This window comes from Talpa occidentalis, unplaced genomic scaffold, assembly GCF_014898055.3.
Source record: "Talpa occidentalis isolate TD23 unplaced genomic scaffold, MPIMG_talOcc4v2.1 talOcc4.17, whole genome shotgun sequence".
Lineage (NCBI taxonomy): Eukaryota > Metazoa > Chordata > Mammalia > Eulipotyphla > Talpidae > Talpa > Talpa occidentalis.
In genome coordinates this window covers 6,121,213-6,142,948 of record NW_023601754.1, presented here as the reverse complement: position 1 = coordinate 6,142,948, position 21,736 = coordinate 6,121,213, and the positions used below count along the sequence as shown (strand labels likewise).

Genomic DNA, 21,736 nt, shown 5'->3' with positions numbered 1-21,736 from the left:
TTTTTGGTATAGCTAGCTCATTTCGGGTTTCAGAAGGTCATCCTTTAAGACAGAGGCAGCACAGTTACCTACTCAATCTGCAGGCTATTATGGGTGCCTAAAATGTGTGAGTCCTGAACCCGCCACTGCATACACATGGAGGGCTGCCCCCACCACGCATACTTGAGACAAATGACATCAGTAGTCTGAAACCACAGTTCTTGGCTGGCACACATGCACCACCTCCGGAGGAAAGATGTGCCCTAGAGGAATTCGTGTGCATGGAACTTCTTTAAAAAAGATTTATTTATTTATGCATACAAGAACTGGGGCACAGGCCAGAGGTGGGGGTGCGGGGGGGGGCAGTGAGAGGATTCACCAGAGACAGAGTGGGGAGCAGAACAGGCAGACTGACTGAAACACACTGCTGAGGGGAGCAGCGGGGAGACAGGAGAGATCTGCTGTGCCGTGTGGGTAGCTCCCTGCCTGGGGATCGAATTCATGCTGCAGTGGCTGCGGACAGTTTCATAGGTTGCATCTTAACCCCTTGTGCCACCAGGCAGGCCCCATGGAACTTTTTTTTAAAGGTTATAGGCAGCTCAGTAACCCCATATATGATGTCTCGTCCAAGAACTCCATCCGGTGTCCCAAGGCTTCCTGTCTAAGAAAAAATGAAGGAAAGGGCTTATCTCTCCCTTGAGAAGGGAAGGCAGCAGCTCAGTTTTCCAAGAAAATGTGTAAAAAATATTCAACCTTAGTCAAAACCAGGGAAATGTGAGTGAAAATGACGTACTGATGATCGTCAATCAAAGTTAACACATGACTCATATCTCATGCGGGTGAGTGGGCACTGCCATCTGGCTGGGCAGAATGTAAATTGGGGCTACTCAATGGATACATCTTTGCTCCACTAATTCTACTTCTTTTAATTTATCCTAAAGCTGAACATTGCAAATTCTCTACATGAAACATACTGTAAAAAAAGAAATAGGTCCCATGTAGAGTCACTCACGCCAAGCCCCTGGTTGCCGTTTCAGCCTCTCCCCAAAATGGACTTTAAATCAGTCAATCTCAGATGTCTTCATCAGCACTAGTGAGGTCACCTGCACACTAAGGCGTCTTTGTTTCAAATAATCTCTGTTTGCTACTATCCTTGTCCAAACCTCTGAGTATAAAAAACCTTCCACTTTGTACAACTCCTTGCAGGGCCTTTCTGCTTGCTAAAGGGAGTGCTGCCCCACCACTGACTCCTTTATTTTTTTTTTTTAGATGTTTAAAAATTTATTTATGCATACAAGAACTGGGGCACAGGCCAGAGGTGTGTGGGGTAAGAGGATTCACCAGAGACAGAGTGGGGGACAGAACAGACAGACTGACTGAAATACACCGCTGAGGGGAGAAGCGGGCGAGACAGGAGAGGTCTGCTGCGCCATGTAGGTATCTCCCTGGGGATCAAACTCGTGCTGCAGAGGCTGCGAACAGCTTCATAGTGCTGTGCTTAACCCCTTGCACCCACCACTGAAGCCAGTCTGATCCCTAAATCTATTCAGGTGAAGTTTATTTTTCGACAATACATTTACATTACTTCATCTAGCGGCTCATACTTTCAAAAGCAAAACTGTATTTTAAAAAGACAGTCTGGTTTTCTCCTTTTCCTAAAAAACTTACCCTTTTAAAATTGAAAATCAAACAGTCTGAGCAGTGATAGGTAGGAAGATAGAGTTCTTGGATTATTCTGGCAAAGTCCCTTGATTACAGAGCTATGTAGATAAATCCTTCCACGGAGTGTTAGGAAAGCTGGATTGGAGGCTGACCTTGTGTCACAAGAGATGGTGCAGCCAGCTTCTAGCTAAATGTCAACATTGTAACATCCAGCGGATATATGGTCTATAGAAGCCCAGATGTTTTCTTGCTGACCACTGAGCACATGAGCTTGCCCTTGCTGAGGCCTCGCCTCTCCCCAAGGCATGTGGAAAAACCCAGAAACGTTTTCCTGCTGAGCTGAGCACATCTGTGCCCTGAGGTGACAGTCTCAGAAACCAGTACCCCCCCAAATCAAATGATGTATCTTCCCCTCCTTTTCACCATGTATCTTCCCCTCCTTTTCACCTCCTTTTCACCCCTCCTTTTTCACCATGGCTTTTCCTGGCATCGACCACACATGTGGGCACATGGGACGCTCTCTTCTTCCAGGGGAACGCTCACCAGTCTGTGCAGAGCAGCCAACTCAGGGACACACTTGGCCAGCCTTGAGGATGCTAATGACCAAGGCTTGAGTCTTTTTTATAAAATTTAAGTTTGCCTCAGTCCTTTTCTCAAACCTGCTCCAAAGCGTCTGCACCCATGGACTCGCCACGTTATCAGGAGCCCTGAAAATGGGCGCGTTGAGCTCCTAGCCCATAGAACTGAAGCTGAAGATGGCCCTTCTCTAGAGGAGGCTGGGCAGACTCTTTGGAGAGGAGGGAGGGAAATATGACTTGTGTTTCTCAGTCTCTTTAAGCCTTCTCCAAACACAACAGAGCCCTTTCCCCTGCTGGATGAGGTAGCTGCACCCCAGGCTGTGATGACCTGGGCCAGAGGGGCCCCCTCTCCTGGAAACACAATGTGATCACCCCTCTGCCACCATCATCCCACCCCCACCGCCACTCAGGCCTTATTCACTGGAGGACCAGAATTTCCATTCAGCCTGGGGGCACAAGTCTCCTGCTTGCTGTGTGATCCTGGGCCAGGCGCTCTCTCTCTCTCTCTCTCTCTCTCTCTCTCTCTGGGTCTCTGTAGACCTACATGGAAAGGGATGTCGAGCAGGCCTTGTAGTTAGCACTTGCATGCCAAGTTGCCAGAACTCATATCTTATGACGGGAAAGGGAAGGCAACAGGACATTGAGAGAGCCTAGGAGCCCCCCAGAATTCTCGGTCTTTCTCACGCAGAAGTCAGCTGGCTGAGCTGGCTGAGCAAGCAAGCGTCTTGGTGAGGCTTGTGTTACCCTGAAGCAGCTCTCCAAGAAGCTCCGTGTGTGAGAGGGGAGCCTCTCTGCATCCCCCCAGAGGGGCCCCTCCCTGGCTGGGGGTGGCAGCGGCAACTCCTCCAGAAGCCGGGGACCTAGGGCAGGTGGGGGTGGAGTGTCAGTGCCCTGGGCCACAGTGACCCTCGCTGGACCTGGGTGGTGACCTGCCCCTAACGGGCCACAGCATGGGATTGGAGAGGCCAGGAGGGAGCTATTGGCTGGAACTGAGGGAAAAAACAGATTATAGCAGAGAAGTCTTCTTGACAATAGCAACACTTATTCATACACTTCTTCTCCTCCTCCCTCTCTCTTGGGCCTGCATCTTTGTGTGCAGAGGAAAGTTGAGTCTGACACAAGCCAGCAGTTAACAATGCTTCCTTCTTCTAAACTGGAGGCACTTTCACGTTTTTTCCATTTCTATTTCTTTCTTTCTTTGATTCTTTTTTAAATGTGCAGCCTGTATTTAATAAGCAGGAAGATGTCTGTCCTGTGCATGTGCACACAGGAAGGGGAAGGAAGAAGGCACGTGGGCCCTTGCTCTAGCCCTGGGGTGGGGAGTGAAGGGAAGAGCTATTTGAGGTCTTACGTCAGGTGAGATGCCTCCGATAAGACAGGCTTTGGAGGGAGATCTGAAGAAAGGTAGGGAGTGAGCCAGGCAATATCTGGGAGAGAGCAATCCAGGAAAGAAACATTGGGGACAAAGGTCCTGGCCTTGTGGGTGAGGGAGAGGGAAGGGCTAGGATTTTATGGCCAGGGCTGCCTGCCCAATCTCCAGCCCTTGGGTCAGGGCTGGAGAGAGCTTGGGCCAGCACCTGGCCCTTTTCTGGCTGATCCCAGAAAATGTTCTGTGCCAGAAGGGTCTGTCCACCCGTGGAAGGCATTCTCTGTCAAGGCATGGAAAAATCCTGCAGTAAAAGGAATTCATCCAACTTTATTGCAGCAATTCAAACATATCACTATGACCTTTCTTTCGCCTATAAAATCTATTTACCTCTGGCAGAACCTACACTTTGTATCTGGTGACGCCTCCATCATCCATTCTTGGAAGAGCAAAATAGAATCCAAAGATCTAAACTGACTTCTCCAGTTTTCCCAGGGCTCATGTTTGTGGCTGAGATAGTCTAGGCCCTGCCAAGTCACTCTTTTAGACGCTTCTAAACCACATTAATAACCTGAGAGGCCAGTTTGGGCTTCTCCCAAGACACATAAAAAACTCCTGTACACTCCTCCTGGGAGACACTCACATTTTCAATATAGGTGTGTTGGGTTAGCCTTCTTTAGGTAAAGGTGATAATTAGGTGCCTTCATCTCTGTGGGTGCTAACAACGATGCATTTCTACTGAACCTGACCCCCAAATGAGCAATGCAGGGCTAATGCATCTCAGACCCACCCAAAGGGCAACCAAATACACTTACATTAACCAGTAGTGACCATCAAATCCTCCATTAGAAAAACCCACTTCTGAGAAGGCTGAGAATCCGTGAACTAGTTACTTTGTCTTCCTACTAGTACCGTGGCCTCAGGGCTCATTTTTAACCCACCCCCAACATTTTTTACACCTGTTTTTCCAAAGGATAAGACCCTCCTCTGGCACAGAACACCTACCCCATGTATTGTGGTGGTTTAAGAGGCTGGACCTAGGATCAGAGTCCCAGCCCTGCCATCAATGGGATACATGATTTGGGCAAGACCTCAGCCAAATTTGGGGCCCATTTCTCCATCTGCTAAAGGAAGGCTAGTATCCCCAAGTGTGTTATGGTGTTGGGCCCCTCCCCCAGCTATGGTGGCCACAGAATGAGGTCTTGGGAAGGGGAGTATGTAGGGGTATTGAGGCAGAGCTGTCCTCCTTTTCTCGCCTCCAGAGTTATTTCTGTCTAAAGAGCCAGGACCTGTCACTGTAATCAGGACACCCCCATCCCCAGGCTGTGCTAGAGACTGGGTCAAATTTAATGCAGCTTTTTTCCACACTAATCTTTAGTTCCTTGTAACTACCTCCAGGCTTTTTCCCCTGGGTTCCCCTACCTGGAAGGCCCCTCCTCTGACCTCTCTGCCTTTGGGGAGCAGGGGGGCCAGTACCTCAACCCTCCAGGCATGCCCTTCCCAGCAGCTCAGCAGTGCTTATTGGCCTGGTCTGCACAGTGCTGAAACCCTTGGCTAGTAAAGAAAGCAAGAACTTAGGGTGCCAGGAAAGCTGGAGCACATACAGCAAAAATATTTTAAATGTTTTTTTGTGTTTTTTTTTTTTTTTTTGGTGGGACCCTCACCGTTGGCCGGGGATCGAACGGGCGCTACGCCGGCAGAGGAGGCCCAAAATATTTTAGATGTTTTAACAAGCATTAACCTGCGGAGCAGGATTCTTTCCCAGCACAGCCAGGCTTTATTGCCTGCTGCTGGATCAGTGTTTAGGAGGGACCAGGAAGCAAGTGACAGCTTCACATGTGGCCCCCAGGGGGCGGAAGCAGATTGCTGGAAACTCCTGGATAGCGCAAGGGTATGTGTGTGTGTGTGTGTGTGTGTGTGTGTGTGTGTTTGCAAGCACATTTACATACCGACGCACATATCACTTTATTAAAAATTACCTTACTTGTATATATAAATATAGTTTATTATATATTAGAAATGACTATCCTTCATAGGACCACTAAAGAATTAAGTTGATTTTTAAAAATTATGTATAGACTTTCTTTGATTTTCATGGGAGGCTCTGCATTTATGATTACAAAAAGGTAGGTTCTGAGAATCTCAATACCCTAAAGTGAAACAAAAAGCCAGAAACCAATAAGGTTTCTGAAATGAGTGATTTCACTTACTCAAAGGTCAAAACCAGGCAAATGTAATTGATGTTATTAGGACTCAGGATGGTAGTGACTTTGGGGAGGCAGGAAGTTGGTGAGGTCATGGTGCTTTTGGGGTGGTGGACATGTAGTTTTATTGATCTGGGGTCTGGTTCTACCAGTGTGTTCAGACATCGAGTATATGTGCGCTTTGCTGTGTGGACATCATGCTTCCATTACATGGAAACCCAACGCTAACCAATTATAGGACGAACTAACATTGTGAGGCTGAAAATCACACAGAATCATCTGGTGGTGATACTCTGAAAAGTGAATAATCTGAATCTCTTCACAAGGAAACACCTGACACACCCAACTGAGAGCCAGGGTGCTCCCTAACCAGCCTGTGCCCACACCCCACACCCCCCAACCCCGCCCAGCCCAATGTCCTGGGAGACTGGATGGATTGGACAAGAGAATGTGGAGCATGATCTGGTAATTTTTTGGTTACAAAAGACATTCTAGGGCCTATTGGCAAAATCTGAGTAAGGTGTGTTGATTAGACAACAGTGACAGGACAATGTTCATTTCCCAGCTTTGGTTTCTTGTCAACGTCCTGTTTTTAGGAAAACAGAGTTAAACTTGTATGTATGTGGAGAGGGAGTGAGCGTGTGAGCGAAGATGAGGAACCTGTGGGGTTCACTGTATTATTCTTTCAACTTTTCTGTGTGTCCGAAATTATGCTAAAGTAACAAAACTTTTTTACAAATTTTGGGGGGCAAGGGGCTGTGTGTCTGGCACCCTAAATGTTGGCCATTCCTTTCTCTGATCCCAGTCCACAAGGTGCCCCTCTCAGCCCAGGACACACCTCACCCCCTTCTCTTTCACAGAGCCCACGCTGTCTGGGGTCCCTTCCTACATCTCTCTCCTCCAGCTCCCCACCTTCGCCACCTCCTCCCAGTTGCCACTCCTGTGCCCTCCTCACCCCCTGGCACACTCCACAGGGTCCTTCCCCCTGCACCTCTGGCCCTGCCCCCTCTACTCCAGACCCTTTGGGACTCCCCATTGGCCCTGGGAGAGGGCCGCAGGCGCACCTCCTTCTCAGCGCCTCAGACACCCTCTCCCAGGTGAACATCTCTACCTGCTCTCCCCTCTGCCCCCGACATGCTGTTCAGGCCTCTGCCTTAGAGTACCAAGTGGAGTTTAATTTCAGATGAGGCATGGCCCCCCTCTGGTCTGCCTGCTCAGCCCCTGCGCTGCCCTCGTCGACCCCTCACCTGCTCAGTGCCCAGGTCCCTCCCAGGCCCCTCCCGACACCCTGTGCTGGAGCGGCCGCCAGGGGAGCGGGGTTGACCCGGCACAGGCTCTCAGTGGGTGCTCCCTGCGTGGGTGAAAGGCTTTATTAATCAATGCGGGGGTGGACTGTCGCGGAGGTGGCTTTGGTGGCTGGGTGAGGACGAGAGGCGAAACTGTGTAAGCTGCAGCCAGCGCCTGCCACGGCAGCAGGTGCAGGCGAGGAGGCCGTGTGGCCTCCGGCAGACTCGGGCTGACTTTAATGGCCTGGCAGTGAGGTGTGTGTGTGGCGGAGGCCTGCAGAAGAGGTAATGCCGAGAGGGCAGCTCTGCCCACCTCTGATTATTGCTTGAGTCTTTCTGGCAGTGCCAGCTGCCTGCCCCAGAGAGCTCAGGTCTCATCCATCACAGTGTGAGCTCGGGGCGGGACCACTGCTACCGCCAGTGGGGAGGGCAAGAGGAGGTTCCCAGGGGCCCCTGGATCGTGGAGAGCAGAGGCAGCTCCAGGCTGGGCCCGCGCTTGGCTCCTGTCCTTCCGGTCCCCGGGGCAGCTAAAGAGAGTCCCCAACTTGAGGGCCCCATGAAGAACCCCCAGGGTAGCCAATGAGCAAGCCGGCTGAAGGGGGTCTGCAGCGCCCCCCGGGCAGGAAGCCTCGATGGTTTGGTGTCTGCTGAACGTGGAAGCCCTTGGGAAGACGGTGTCCTCGTGGCCGCGGGGCGGGCGGGCAGCTCAGGCCCGGAAGGAGGCCTGGACCACACGACCCTTCAGTGGCTGAGGCGGCCGGAAGTTGTTCACCATGCGGATCCTCTCGTCATCCTCGGAGGTGAAGAGCAGGCTCCGGAACTTCTCCATCTCGAGAAGGCAGATGAGACACTTAGGGCAGAATAGGGTCCTTTCCTTCCTCTTGTTACCCCTAGATCTTCCTCCACGCACCTTCCCTTTTTGGGGCCCCAGCCTCAGTTACATGCTCTGGGCCTCTGAACCTGGACCCTGCTCTTCCCAGCTCCAGCTCAGGTTCCCACACAGTAGGGGCAGTCCCAGGATCCAGGGGTCTCCCCTCTCCCCTTGCCGAGAGGAGTATCAGTCAAGCCAGCGCCCAACCAACAATCCACATGTTTATTGGCAAAAGACAGGAGCCTTGACTGTGGGGCCGCGGGCAGCGGGTTCTGCAGGGACAGCCTCATGCCCCAGGTGGGCCTCTACCTGTGCCCTGCGGGACTCACCTGCCTCTCAGAGATCCTGATGGGCTCCCGGAGCACGATCCAGGTGACGCTCTCGCTCAGTGGGGGTGTCGTCAGGGAGCCTGGGTAGGTCCAGTAGTGCCAGCTGGCAGGCAGGAGGCACTTGGGGTTGAAGCAGCTGAACTGGGCCTTGGTGTCCTGGGTGCAAGGTAGGGGAACCCAGGCATCAGCGTGGACTCCCCCCATGACCACACCAGCAGCCTCCCCACCCTATTTGGTCAACAAGATTTGCATGTCTCAGCCCATGGATGCAAACCATGGGCAAATATCTGTGCTCCCAGATGCTGCCTCCCAGCTGGGCTGGGCCCCTCCACTGTGCTGGTGTATACAAGCTGAAGCCCCTCCAGCTCTTTGGCCACGAGTTTCTGTCCCCTGCCTGCTGTCCCCTTAGTGACATTGCCTATGAGATGAACATTAACACGATGAGCATCTTATCAATCCTACACCCCACTAGGCACTCAGTGGGGCCACTCTCCCTGATAAAGGGGAGTCAGCAGCAGGGGCTGACCTGCACCCTCTGTCTCGGAGAGGCTTTGCTGCCAGAACGGAGATGTGGATGGTCTGGCCTCTTCCTCCATGGACTGGCCTCTTCCTCCCTCCCCACCAGGCTGCTCTGTGTCAGGGGCCTGGACCCCAGGTCTCACCTTAAATCGAACCATGTAGAGTGCATCCGTCAGACGGTTCATGCTGGGGTGCTCGTCCCCCGTCTGTCAGGGAGAGGGTTGTGTGAGCCCAGAGCCCACTGTGTTCTGGAACCAGGGGCAGTGCCAGGCCTCCCTTCTCGCCCCGATAACCACCTCTCACCTCCAAGAAGACACCAACCACAGCCAGGCCGTCGGGTGCTAAGGCTGCCTCCCCAAAGGTGCTGTACTTCTTGGCGTTCCAGTGAACCAGGTGCAGCTAAGGGAGGTGATGGCCATTGCTCAGCGCCTCCAAGGGACAGTGGGAGCTGGGGCCAGGCCATCTCTCCCACCAGACTCCTGACCCTCTGCAGAAGGGGTGGGCTATCACATCTCCCAGGGTGGGGTTCCTGAGGGACCCAAGGGGCTCCCCCAAGGGCCACAGATAGCATCTACCCTGCTTTGGGCCCAACCCTTTTCTGAGTCCCAAGGGATCCAAAGAGGATCAGCGTGGGCCCTGCCTTTCACAAACTAACTGTAAAATAGATAACGGCTTTCCAATGTGACACCGTCCCCGGGACATGGCGCCCGCAGCTGAGTCCAAAGAATAAGTACAAATTTATCAGATGAAACCCTTGGGGAAAGTATTCCGGGCAGAGAGAACAGCATAGGCAAAAGCCTGGAAGGGAAGAAAAAGCCAGGTGTGGGCAGAGGAATTATCACCTGCAGGTCAGAATGGGGAGCGAGAAGGGGAACATGAGACCAGCCAAGGCCACTTCCTGCAGGGCCTTGAATGCCAAGCTCAGCCCTCGAAAGGTTATTAGCCAGGGTTGGGGGGGCCCTGGATTTGCTCTTCAGGAAACTTCTAGACACACAGACCAGGGCAGAGCTCAGGTGGAAGACCGCATTCTAGGGTGGGTCGAGGGTGTCTCTCCCAAAGTCCTATGGGTGCTCCTCACCCTCCCCAGAGCCCCACGCTGGCACCCCGCACGTCCCTGACTATCCAGGGCCCCGGTGGCAAGGAATTCAGGTAAAGGAGGGTCCTACCTCGCTGGGAAACGACTTGCCATCCACCGTGTGCTCCGAGCCCACACTGTGCTTCTTGCCCCAGTGGAAATGGAACTGCTTGAGCCGGTAGGGCCCGTCCAGGGGGCCCCCAGTCACCACTGCAGGAAGAAGTGGGGCATGCAGCAGTGGGGGTCTGAGGGCCCACACCACCTCCAGGCAGCCGAGCCAGGCTTACAGTAGGAGTCAGGAGGGGGATACAGTTTTCATTTTGAAAACTCGTTGGGCTCCCAGAGCTCGGGTCAGGCACCACCCAGTCCCACTGATTCTTAGCTGGGCCTGGACAGAAATCCTGGCAGGCCATAGGGGGCAGAGGAGGCTGGTGCTGACAGTGCATCTCCCCAAGTGGCCAGTGTCTCCATGCCTGCCCAGTTTTGCATGGAAACTGGGACCTTGCGTCCCGCGCCGCCCCCACTTTCATTACCACTAACAATAGACTCCATGTCTGGATCCCTGACCTAGAGCTGGTTCAGGGGAGTATTTTGCGTCTTCTTCATAGTAGCCCGTGAGGGATGGAACTTAAAATTATCTCTGTTTTGTAAAGAAACTAGCACAGAGAGGATAAGGCATTTGCCCGAGTTCACACAGCAAGGCACTGAGCTAGGGTTTAAGTCCATATTTCCTTCATAAGTCCTGAGACAGAGCTACCACACTGTGTAGCCTCCCCGGAAACTTGATTCTCCCCACGACCAGGTGTTGTCTAGAGGCCCGCTCCTGAGGCCCCTCGTTCTGATGGCCAGATCCAGGTACCCCTGGTGTCCCTCTGAGGTCTTTTTGGATGGTCCTGCTTGTGCTAGTTTTGTGACTTTCCAACCTTGATACCTGTGGAGCTGGGGCCATGCGTGAGGCCTCCTGGGACTGATTAAGTTTCTAGCTGAAAGGGATCTGCAGTGGAGGGAGCCCCAGCCAGGCCTGAATGTGAGCCCCTGGATCAGGTGACGGCCCAGACTCAGAGTTCCACTAGCTCCTCCAGAATGGCTGACTAGGGCAGGGCCTTGTCCCCAGTGGGCCCCTTGAGGATGTGGAGGAGGGATAGTCCAGAGGTCCCTCCTGTCCTTCCTTAACTGCAAAGCAGTGTCTGTTCGTGGCCAGGCTGGACAGTTGACAAGGGAAATCTGGGGGTGGTGGTGCTGGGCAGGGGCCCAATCAGACTGCTTCACCCTGAGGAGGGTGGAGCAGATGGGCCTGCAGGCTGAGCTCCCCCATAGGAGCTGTGAGCACACCCCACCTGGGACTGCATCGTGTGGTCCCTCAGAGTGAACTCCCTCGCTAACCCCTTGAATTTGCTCCCTTAGTCTTCTCCCTCCTTCCTGGCCGTAGAACCCACTGCCATGCACTGGCACTCAGGATGAGCTCAGCATTCTGCTGGCATCAAACACCACAGTGACCTCGAGTGGGACACACTATTGCTGCCATTGGACAGATGTGGGCCTGAGGCTCAGACAGGCAGGCGTCCTGCCCAAGGTCACAATGCTGGTGAGAGGCAGGGCCTCAACTGCCTCACTCCCAATCCTACCCTCTTTCTACTGCCTCGCTAACCTCTGAGCCCTGGGTATTTGGGCGGGGGAGGGAGTCCCAGATGGGCCTGAGTCCCTGGCTTAGTGTTCCCTAGGCAGGTCCTTTTTGGACCTTCTCCCATAGCAGTGACCTTCACTGAGCTTTGATGACTGAGTCGAGGCCTCAATGACCTCTGAAGGCTGTGAGGGGTATATCCTGTCACCTAGGATCATCAAAAGCCCATGTCCCTTTCCAAAGCTCTGGGTCAGAGACTTTTTTTTAGTCGTCAGTACCAGGAAATGCTGTCTTTCTTCTGAGGAGCTGACAGATCGCCCCTATTCTGCAGCGAGAACTTATCTGATCCACTTTCTCTTTTTTCCTAGCCTACCAGGAAACTCAGCACTAAGGAGCTAACACCTCTCTGAATGAAGGGCTGACTTCCTTCCCCTTCTCTGCCTCTTGGTATTCTATTTGAAACTTAACTTCCCTTGAATGCTTTCATTGTCCAGGGTGGGGAGGAAAGGGCACAGTACCAACCATGTCCTTATCCGAGAAACTCTAGCAAGTTCCCTTCTCATCCCACTCTACCTCCACAGGCCTTATCAGAAGGACAAAACCCCTTCACTGATGAGGACTTCTGAGGCCTCTGCCTAGGAGTTTGTCATCAAAGAACATAGATTCTAATCCCAGGGCAGAGATACTTTGGAAGGGCCTGCCACAAGTTCCTGCTGCCCTGTCTCTGCTTAGGATCTTGAGCTTATGGGTAGGTTGGAGAGAGGACCTTTGGAGTTGGACCAAGCTGATTCTGGCACTCCCCTATTCACTGAGTCTCTGTTTGCCCATTTTAGAGGTAAATTCTTGAGATGAACAGAAGCACTTTCTGAGAGCGTAGTAAGGGGGCCGGCACACAGAACATTTTTGCTCCCTTCTCGCTCTGCTGGACTTGGGCAGATCACAGAGATGGGAGGGCTTTGCCTTACGCCACACTCAGGTCAGTGACAGACCAGGAAATATAAACCTACCCAACCTAAAGCACTAAAAGAAAGAGAAGGAAGAATTAGCCTTTGTTGAGCATCTACTATGTGCCAGCACTACATCACTTCAACTTTTCATTTTTCCTCTCTATCACCCTGCAAAGGAAAACAGGACCTATTGCTTCCATTTTATGCATAAGGAGACAGAGGCTCAGCCTGAGGCTTCGTAGCTGGTGGGTGGTGGAGCTTTCCTTCCCTACAACAACACGCTGCCCCACCTAAGCCTGCCCAACTCAGGCTCAGGACCCCAGGGGCCAGGAGGCCAGGTTCTGGAGGGGGTCACTTACCAGTTCGATCATCACTGTCATTGAAGTCCACCTGGACAGAGTGGCCATTGTTGGCGATGCTGAGGGATGTGCAGGCCTCGTAGGAAAGTTCCAGTGGCTTCAGGCTGGGCGAGTATACAGCCTGGCTGGATACGATATTGATGGGTGACTGGCGGTCTCCCTGGGCGATGGGGTACAGCTTGTGCCACTGTGAGGGGCCTGCAAGCAGGGAGAGGACAAGGACTCGGGCTAGCCGGGAGCTCTGGGCTACGGGACAGCGGCACCTGTCTCCCTGTCACTCCTCCAGAGGTCAGCCCCTGATTTGGAGCTGCACAGTCTGGGGTTCTAATCCCAGCTCTGCCACTTTTCTCAACTCCGTTTCCTTGTCTGGGAAATGGCCTCATTAAAACTCACCTCTCAGGGGCCTCCCTGGTGGCACAAGGGATTAAGTGTCAGCACTATGAAGCAATCTGCAGCCACTGCAGCAGGAGTTCGATCCCCGGCCAGGGAGCTGACCCCCATGGCGCAGCAGACCTCTCCTGACTCGCCCGCTGTTCCCATCAGCAGTGGATTTTGGTACATCTGTGTATTCTGCTGCCCACTCTGTCTCTGGTGAATCCTCTCACCCCTCGCACCTCTGGCCTACACCCCAGCTCTTGTATGCATAAATAACTAACTCTTTTAAAAAAACTCACCTCTCAAAGGAAGCCGAGGGAAGTAATGTGTGGAAGGAAGCATAATACGGCTACAAGCTCAGGGGCTCTTGTAGGCAGTGAGGCCCTCCCTTCACCCAATAAATGCTCAGAGAGGCCTCCAGGGTCTAAAGTCTCTGACTGACCTCTAGGCATCTGGCCTCCTCCTGCTCCTTGGGCATGTTCCTGTTGGTCCTAACAACAGCAAAACCTCACAGCAACCTAGTTGGCTACGTGACATGCATCGCTCTTCAAACCACCTTGTGGAGGAGAAACCAGCAGGATCCCCACCTCACAGATGAGAGAACTGATGCTTGCTCATGCCTGCAGACACACATCTTGGGCACCGAAATGCACAGGATGTGCAGGCACTGCCCCCACCTACCCTGCCCAGGCATGTGCCTACAGAGCCACAGTTTCCTAGGTGTACACACACGTCCACAGTGATCTGGGTTCACCAGGCCCACAGCGGCCAGACTCGGCAACACGACTGTTTGCAGACAGCCCTGCCCACATCTGAGACTTGCATATGTACCCTCACACGCAGATGCCCCATTGCAAGCCCCGGTCTGCACTAAGGGGCTCCGGCAAACACGCTCGTGCACACACATACACACACACACCTGTGTGCACACCCACGGGCGCCCACCACCTGCCTCCCAGAGACTCCATCTGCAGCCGGGAGGCTCGGCATCTCCCTAGGGAACATCCTGAGATGCGGCCTATTTTTAGTGCTATTGCCGGCTGGTGCTTCTCCCCGTTTTTGGCTTCTTAAGTTTTCCCGAGAAAACAGCAGCAGGTGCCGACAGAGCTGTGTCCCCAATGGATGACTCAGAATCGTGGCCCAGACCCACTGGGTTATTTTTGAAGTCCTGTGAGCATGCGGCATGCCGGCACCTCTTGCCTCTGTCTTTCCCTCCTTACCCCTGGACTGGCTGGGTGAGGGGCAGCGATCTAAGGTGGCAGCCTGAGGATAGTGGATGCTCGGAGATGGTGGGCAGGACCAGCAAGAAGGCTGGTGTAGGGAACTCTGACTCTGGGGGAAGCACCGAGAAGCTGGCTCAGAGCAGGTGCTGGGGGAGATGATTTTCTATGGGTTTTGTCAATCTGCCCCTCTACCTTCTGCTGGTCTCTGTTGCCTGTTTCTGACTGTCTCTGGCTTTTGCATGCCCAGATCTGGGGTTCTCCACCTTCAAACTATGCTGTGGTGTCCTTGGGGTCTCACAGGGGGCCAGAGACACCACAGCACCTCCTTAATTCCCTCTGGCCCACTGCAACCTCCTGGCCCCCAGACCCCCACTCGCCACTCACCTTCAGCACGACCACCTCTGCCGGAAAAGTGGCGAAGGGGTGTGTTCCTACCACCAGCATGTCCCTTTCTCCCCCAAGGGAACTGACCAGCCTAAGACCCACACTCAAGCCTTCTGGCTCTCTTTTTGCTCCATTCCTGGGCATCCTAAAGAGACTGAGGAAGATCAAGGAGCTATTTTCTGATTCCGATCAGGAGGCTGGAGCGGGCCACTAGCTCCCACACTGCATCGTGACCTGCTCAGACACCTGCTCTGGGCAGACATCCAGCCACAGGAGCGCGCCCCCAAATACTCGCTGCTCTCACATACCTGCCAATACGACAACTGGACACTTGTGCGGGGAAGCGCCCCCAGAGACACTGCGCCCTTGCGCGCGCGGAGCCCGGCTCTGGGGACCTCCCGGCGCACACGGCGCGCGCTCCCCGCACACACGCCCCCGCGCGGCGCTCCACCGCGCCCGCCCCCGCCCCCGGCCGCCCCGGGCCCCCCCAGTCCGCGTGCTCCAGACCCGGGCAGAGCGAACCCCGGGCTTCGCGGAGGCGGCGGGACGCGCTCGGCCGGGCTCCTGCGGGCGGCGGGGCGGCCGGGGCGCAGCACGGACTTTGCGCGGGGCGTGGGGGCGCCGGGGACCTCGCCCGCAGGTGAGTCGGGTTTGGGGGACTGGACGGGAGTGGGGTCCCAGTTGGGCCTGGAGGGTAGGGGCTCCCGGGTCTGGGAAACTGGGGGTGCGGGAGGGTCGGGAGGGGGGAGTCGGAGCCAAGGGGGCCGGCGGGGTCCGTGCCTACCGTCGTCCTGGCCATAGCCCCAGCCGTGGTGGCCGGTCATGCCGCTGCCGTCCCCGCCGCGGCGCACCTGCCCGCTGGGTTCTGCAAGGCTCGCTCGGGCTGCGGCTCCGGCCCGCTCGTTGCAGCGGAGGAGCCTCTTAAAGCGGCGGCGGGCGGGAGGAGCAGTCCCCGGGGACCCGCCCCCCCAGCCCCCGGCAGGACCTGAGGCCAGCCCTGCCCCACCCCCTGCCGGCCTGCCGGCCCGCGGGGCCGACCCTCCAGCGAGGGGTCCGGGGGGCGGGCGGAAAGCTCGGCCCGCACCCCACCCCCGCCCTCGTCTTCTTGTCCTGCACGTGTCCAGGCTCCTGGGCTGGAGACGCCACCCCCGCTGCGGGCTGCCCCCGTTTCCAACAGGTCCCCCCTCCTCAGGCTCTCCCCGGAGTTATAAATCTCACGGGGGGGGGGGGCAGGTCTCTGGGTTCCGAGTCCTTTGGGATTGGAGAGTCCCCCTGAAGCTGCAGATCGCTCTGACCATCAAGTTCCAGACATGGAGCTTCTGCCGTTTGCCAGAGTGTGGCTGGCGCTGGGCCAAGCTTTGTGTCCTTTGGTCATCTAAGCTTCCCTGCCAAATTGGGGGGCACTCCTATTACAGCCCCACTTCACAGGCAGAGGGGCAGTGCCTTACCCTCGGCGAGTGAGGATTCGCTCCGTGTCTCCCTCCAGACGCAGCTCCCCACCGCTGCCCCTTGGTGCTGGGGGCTGGGGGCTAGGCGCTCTCTGGCTGTGGGATCCAGGCGCCCTGGGGTGGTGGCTAGACAGGCAAGCCCAGCTCCTTCCTGCCCAGGCAGAAACCGAGAAGCTCCTCAAAGCGGGAGTGAGGAGACGCAGCATCAGCAGTGGTAACGCGGCGGCGCAGGCCCACGGCCACAAGCTGGCTTCCGCGTGGAATCAAGGTTGCGCGCAGGCTCCCACTCGCTCGCTCTCCCATTTGGGGCTCGGCCGGACCCTCTGCAGCCTATTTTATCTTCCTCTCCTTGCTTCCCCTGACTTCCGGCATACCTGCTGGCAGCTCCGGCCGGCCATCCTTCACTCAACCTCAGTGCCCAGCGCGGCAAGTCCTGGTCCTTGCCGTGCCCTCCAGCTGGTGCGCCCCTGTCTTCCACCCACTGGCTCCAGCCGGCCCATTCTGATTCACCCCAGCACATGGCCGTGTGCCAGTGCCAGGGCTGGTCTCTGGCTAGGCTTCAGCAGTTTGGGGATGACAAGAGATGTATGGATGAAAGGACAGACAAGTGATCCCACCCAGGGGCCTGCACCCCACAGAAGTTGAATGTTTGCTGGTATGACCTTGACCAGAGGAGGCTGTTTCAGGCCCGGCTTTTGGTTGGCCTTGTGAAGAAATCTGCTCTGCTCTCTTCCTGGCGCTTCTTTCTCTCGGTGCCTGCCTCGGTTTCTCTCTCTCTCAAGCACTTAACCTCGGCTCTCCAGGTAGAGTTGCAGGATCAAGTAGCGGCGATGAGGATGCGCAGACCCACGGACGCATGTCGGATTCCTGCTAGAACCAAGTTGGCTGGGCCAAGGTCAGTCAATGACTTCCCAGCCCCATCTAGATATCCCTCTTTGACTCAGGAGTTGGAAGGGGCTCATAGATAAATCTGACTCTAGGCAGGGCAGAGGAATTAAATCACATCAAGTAAAATAAAAATTGGAATCATTCACATAGTTTTGCATCTAGTTTCGTCTGCACAGCAACCTGGGGTGGGGGGTTACCCCGTTTTGTAGACAAGGAAGGCAAGACTCAGCAGAGTTGAGTTAGGGTACACAGAAAATGACAGGGCAAGAATGAAAATCCAGGGGTTCTGAGTCCCTTATTCAACACATCCCTGGGCTATGGAGGAAGTAAATTTTAAATTTGATTGTCATTTGCGTGTATATGTGCCACTTCCTCTGGTCGGACTGAAGAGAAGCTAGGGAGAGTGTTTGCCTCCTGGGAGGAGACTGGGAAACCAGAAGGGTGGGGGAGGGTGCTGAATGGGTTGGGAGGGACTCTCTTTACTGCCTACTCCTTGTACCTTTGCAAAGAATTCAAGTGAGTATTGCCTCTTTAACAATCAAATAAAAGTTGATCTAATTCTTCCCTTCCCGCAGCCTCTTTTCAGCTATTTTCTGAGAGAGCCAGAGTGCTGGGAACTCAGACAGGTGCGAGGAGCTCTTGGAGTCTGCCTGACTCAGGTGAAGCCCTTGAGCCCCAGCAGCCCACTCAGGTCAACCTGGGAAAGCCAGGGCCCCGATTCAGGCGCCTCCTGTCTCAATTACAGGCTGTCTTGGAAGAGGAATTGATTTCCTGCTCAGGAATTTACTCTTTGGTCTCCCTGGCGTCAGTGGTTCCTGGATTTCACTGTTTATGGAGGAGGGGGGAGCACTGGCACATGTAAGCGATGATGAAGGGTTGGTGGGGTGGGGGAGGGCAGCAGCAGCTCGCACAGCCACACCTCACTCATCAAGCGACCTTGGCCAGATCGCATTTCCCTTTTCTAAGGTACAGTTCCTTGCGCTATGACTGACCCATGTGATGAGGGGTTTGTCACAGCCTTGCTTTCCTCATGAGGATCCCTGTGAGCATCAGTTGAGGCAGCAGATGTCCAATGCTGCACCAACAGGCAGAATCATGCCTGCCCTTCACTGCATGGAATCCACAGGGCCAACGGGATAGGCCAGGAACCCTGTAGCCTGGAGACGCTAAGGTCAAAATTACAGTTCCATGTATTTTTAAAAAACATTTCCATGCATGGGCCTCCCTAGTGGCCTAGGGGTTAAGTCTAGATGCTGTCACCAATAAGACCTGGGTTCGATCCCCAGCCAGGGAGCTAATCCACATATGGAGCAGCAGATCTCTCCTGTCTTGCCTGCTGCTCCCCTTAGCAGTGTATTTCAGTCAATCTACCTCCTCTGCTTCCCACTCTGTCTTTGGTGAATCCTTTCATTCCTGCACCTCTGGCCCAGTTCTTCTACGCAAAAATAAATTAAAAAATCTTTAACAACAATAAATTTCTACTCCAAGTATGCTGTGTATGTGTTCCTGCAGGGATAGAATGCATCTAGGTTGTGGACCCAAACCTGGGCTGGACTCTTAGCATCTCTGGCTCTGTGACCTGGAACATGTTAAAACAACTTCCTGGATCTCCCCCCAGAGTTTCTGATACAACAATCTGGGATGGGGCATTTCTAACATGTTCCCAGGTGATGTTGATGCTGCCAGGCCAGGTCCACTCTGTGAAAATGAATTAGACATTCTCTCTCCCAGGCCATCTTGGTGGCTGCTTCTGGTTAGGGGCCATTCCACACCTAAGGCAGGAAGATGGTGGGTACAGAGAGGACCCAAAAAAGTCACTACTGTCAATCAACTGTAGGCTACAACTCATTAGGAAATGTGAGAAATATATGTTGGGGTACAAGTAGGATCTGGAATCGATCAAATGAAGCAAAGTGAAACTGATCATCCTCGCCAACAACTGCCCAGCTTTGAGGAAATCTGAACTATAGTATTATGCCAAGTTGGCCCAAACTGGTGGCCATCATCATAGAGGCAATGCTATTGAATTGGGCACAGTGTGTGGAAAATACTGTAGAGCAGGCATGCTGGCTATTATCGATCCAGCTGATTCTGATACCATTTAGAAGCATGCCAGAACAAACTGGTGAACATCATGCAGAATTTTTCTTTAGTCAAACTGCCCAGAGCTTGCTTTGAAACAAAACAAAAGAAAATTATTAGCCCATGGTTTCCTGATCTGAGCTCTGATTCTCTGACTTCTACCATAGGAAGAACTCTTCAGTGAAGCCTGACTTCCCAGCTGGCAGGGTTAGCATCTCATCAACCCCCATGGCCCCAGCTCAGGCACCTTTACATGCTATTATGGGTTGAATTGCATTCCCCCAAAAGCAACTGAAATCCTAACCCCAGCATCATGAATGTGACCTTATGTAAAAATTGAGTTTTTGCAGATGTAGCCAAGTTAAGGTGAGATCATTAGCCCTGATCCAGTATGACTGGGGTTGTTTTAAGGAGAGACACAGAAACACAAGGGGACAGTGCTGGGCCGAGTCAGAGATCGCATTGCCAACAAATCACCAGAAGCTTGGGAGGAAAGGAAGGATTCTTCCCCACAGGCTTCAAAGAAGCATATTCTCCACACCTTGACTTCAGACTTAGCTTTCAGAACTTTGAGACAATACATTTCTGTAGTTTTAAGCCATCCAGTTAATGGTACTTTATTACAGCAGTCCTAGAAAATGAATACACTCAAGTATCTTCTTACAGATGCCCCCCAGTGCAAACCTTTTTCAAAATCATGCATTTCTTTATAGGCTGTATGTAGTCTCCATCCACCCCCCACCCCCAGCAAATTCAGGGATGTTTCCTTTCATGTAATCAGCAGTGGCACTGAGCATGAGAAGCCAGTGAACTCTCACCTGTCACCTTTTTACCTTCCCACATTCCCTGGGTGTATTTTATTATCCCTTATATTTCACCTGTCCAATTGGAGAAGGAAATATGACAGCATAAGCACAAGATGAGCTGGGAGAGCCTCAGGCCTCTGTTTCCCATTAGATGTGTTCCACTGGTGCTGGGTAGTGGCCAAGGAAGTCATCAGAGGGTGTGCCCCCACTCTGACCCTGGAGACAGCACCCAGGGAAAATTGCATCCATCATCATTGTATCATAACTCAAATTGTGCCCCCTCCCCTGTCCTGATCCCAGGGTGGGGACACATGTTGGTATGCTCATTTTCACCTTATTTCAGACAATTATTAACCTGAAGGTGCCTGTAGGGTCTGGGAGTTAGAAGGGAATCCTTATCTCCCCCCCCCCCACTGGGTTCCTGGTCTACAGTCTTTTCTCTGCCCCCTCCCTTCCACACGGGTGAACCCCCATTCCTTGCCACCCTGCTCCACAGAACAGTCATTTTATTCTTGAAAGTGGCTCTTTTCGGAAGGCAGATAGCTTTAAATGCCTCCTTGCTTTGTGTTCAAAGTCCTGCCAACCGGCAGTCCCTTAAATCTCCCCTGAGTACTCCTTAGCATTCCTTAACTCCCCAGCACACCAAGCTTATGTTAAATGTCTCCAGTCTGCCCTGCCTTCTCTGCCTTCCAGAGATGACACCTTCAGTTATTTCTACTTAAATCTACATTTTTCCTTGCCTACACCATATGAACCATTTCTGGAGAGGGGGTGTGGGTGGGGTTCCTCTCTGCACCTCTCTGCACCCTCAATTCTCTCTTTCAAGGAGGATCACATAGTCTAATAAGCACTCCTTTATTGTCCTTGTCCCCTCAAGGAAGTGTGAACTTCCCAAGGACAGAGCTGGGAACTTAATCATCTTTACATTTGCAGCCAAGAGCAGTTAGCTTTGTGGTTTGAAAAGCGTCCTCCGTGTAGGTTTGCTGCATGAGAGGATGGGCGAAAGGGGTGAACAATAAAGATCATCATTATAAAAGCTATTATGCTTACAGATTTTTTTTTTTTTTGTGAATCTGGCTCTGTGTATTCAAAATGCCATTTAAGGTTCATAGAACCTGTGCCCGAGACCCAGTTATCCTCAAAGCACAGAGGAACCAACTGCGGATTTGAGAGGTGAAGAGCAGATTTCACAAGCACGGAGTGTTGGTTTTTTTTTTTTTTTTTTTAAGATTTATTTATTTATGCATACAGGAGCTGGGGTACAGGCCAGAGGTGGGGGTGGGGAAGAGGATTCACCAGAGACAGAGTGGGGAACAGAACAGGCAGACTGACGAAATACACTGCTGAGGGGAGGGGCAGGCGAGTCAGGAGAGGTCTGCTGCGCCGTGTGGGTAGCTCCCTGGCCGGCTGGGGGATCGAACTCCTGCTTCAGAGGCTCCACATTGCTTCATTGGTTGCGTCTGAACCCCTTGCGCCACCAGGGAGGCCCACGAAGTGTTTAAAACGCAAATCTGCCAGAGACCCCCACGATTACCGCGCGTCAAACGCCACCTCCCCGAGACCAGCGCGGCTCCACGCCGCGGAAGGCAGAGCCAGCAGCTCCCGCCCGCGTCCGCGCTGCAATCGAGCCCGGCGGGTCGGGCCCGCGGCGCGTGCGCACTGCGCGGCGGCGCCCTCTGCTGGCGGCGCGCGGGAGGGCGGCGGGGCGGGGCGGCCAGTGCGCCTGCGCGCGCC

At 53.8% G+C, this 21,736-nt stretch overlaps 1 protein-coding gene across 1 annotated transcript; it reads right to left on the bottom strand.

Moving 5' to 3' along the window:
* Nucleotides 1–7,761: 7,761 nt before the first annotated feature.
* On the bottom strand, nt 7,762–16,624 carry CA7 (carbonic anhydrase 7). Its single transcript, XM_054697621.1, has 10 exons — nt 16,601–16,624; nt 15,563–15,698; nt 15,301–15,496; nt 14,779–14,795; nt 12,797–12,994; nt 9,961–10,079; nt 9,098–9,193; nt 8,938–9,000; nt 8,276–8,431; nt 7,762–7,904 (listed from the first exon to the last, which is right to left on the bottom strand). Exons 1-10 carry the CDS (start codon nt 16,622–16,624, stop codon nt 7,782–7,784), a joined length of 1,128 nt encoding a protein of 375 aa, XP_054553596.1. The 3' UTR covers nt 7,762–7,781.
* Nucleotides 16,625–21,736: the final 5,112 nt, after the last annotated feature.

Coding starts and splice junctions, on each gene's coding strand:
- CA7 (XM_054697621.1), bottom strand. CDS start 16,624: ATGGCCGGCCGGAGCTGCCAGCAG. Junction 10,080..12,796: donor TGACAGTGATGATCGAACTG/GTAAGTGACCCC, acceptor TTCTTCCTGCAG/TGGTGACTGGGGGCCCCCTG. Junction 7,905..8,275: donor TCAGGATCTCTGAGAGGCAG/GTGAGTCCCGCA, acceptor TGCCTTCTCGAG/ATGGAGAAGTTCCGGAGCCT.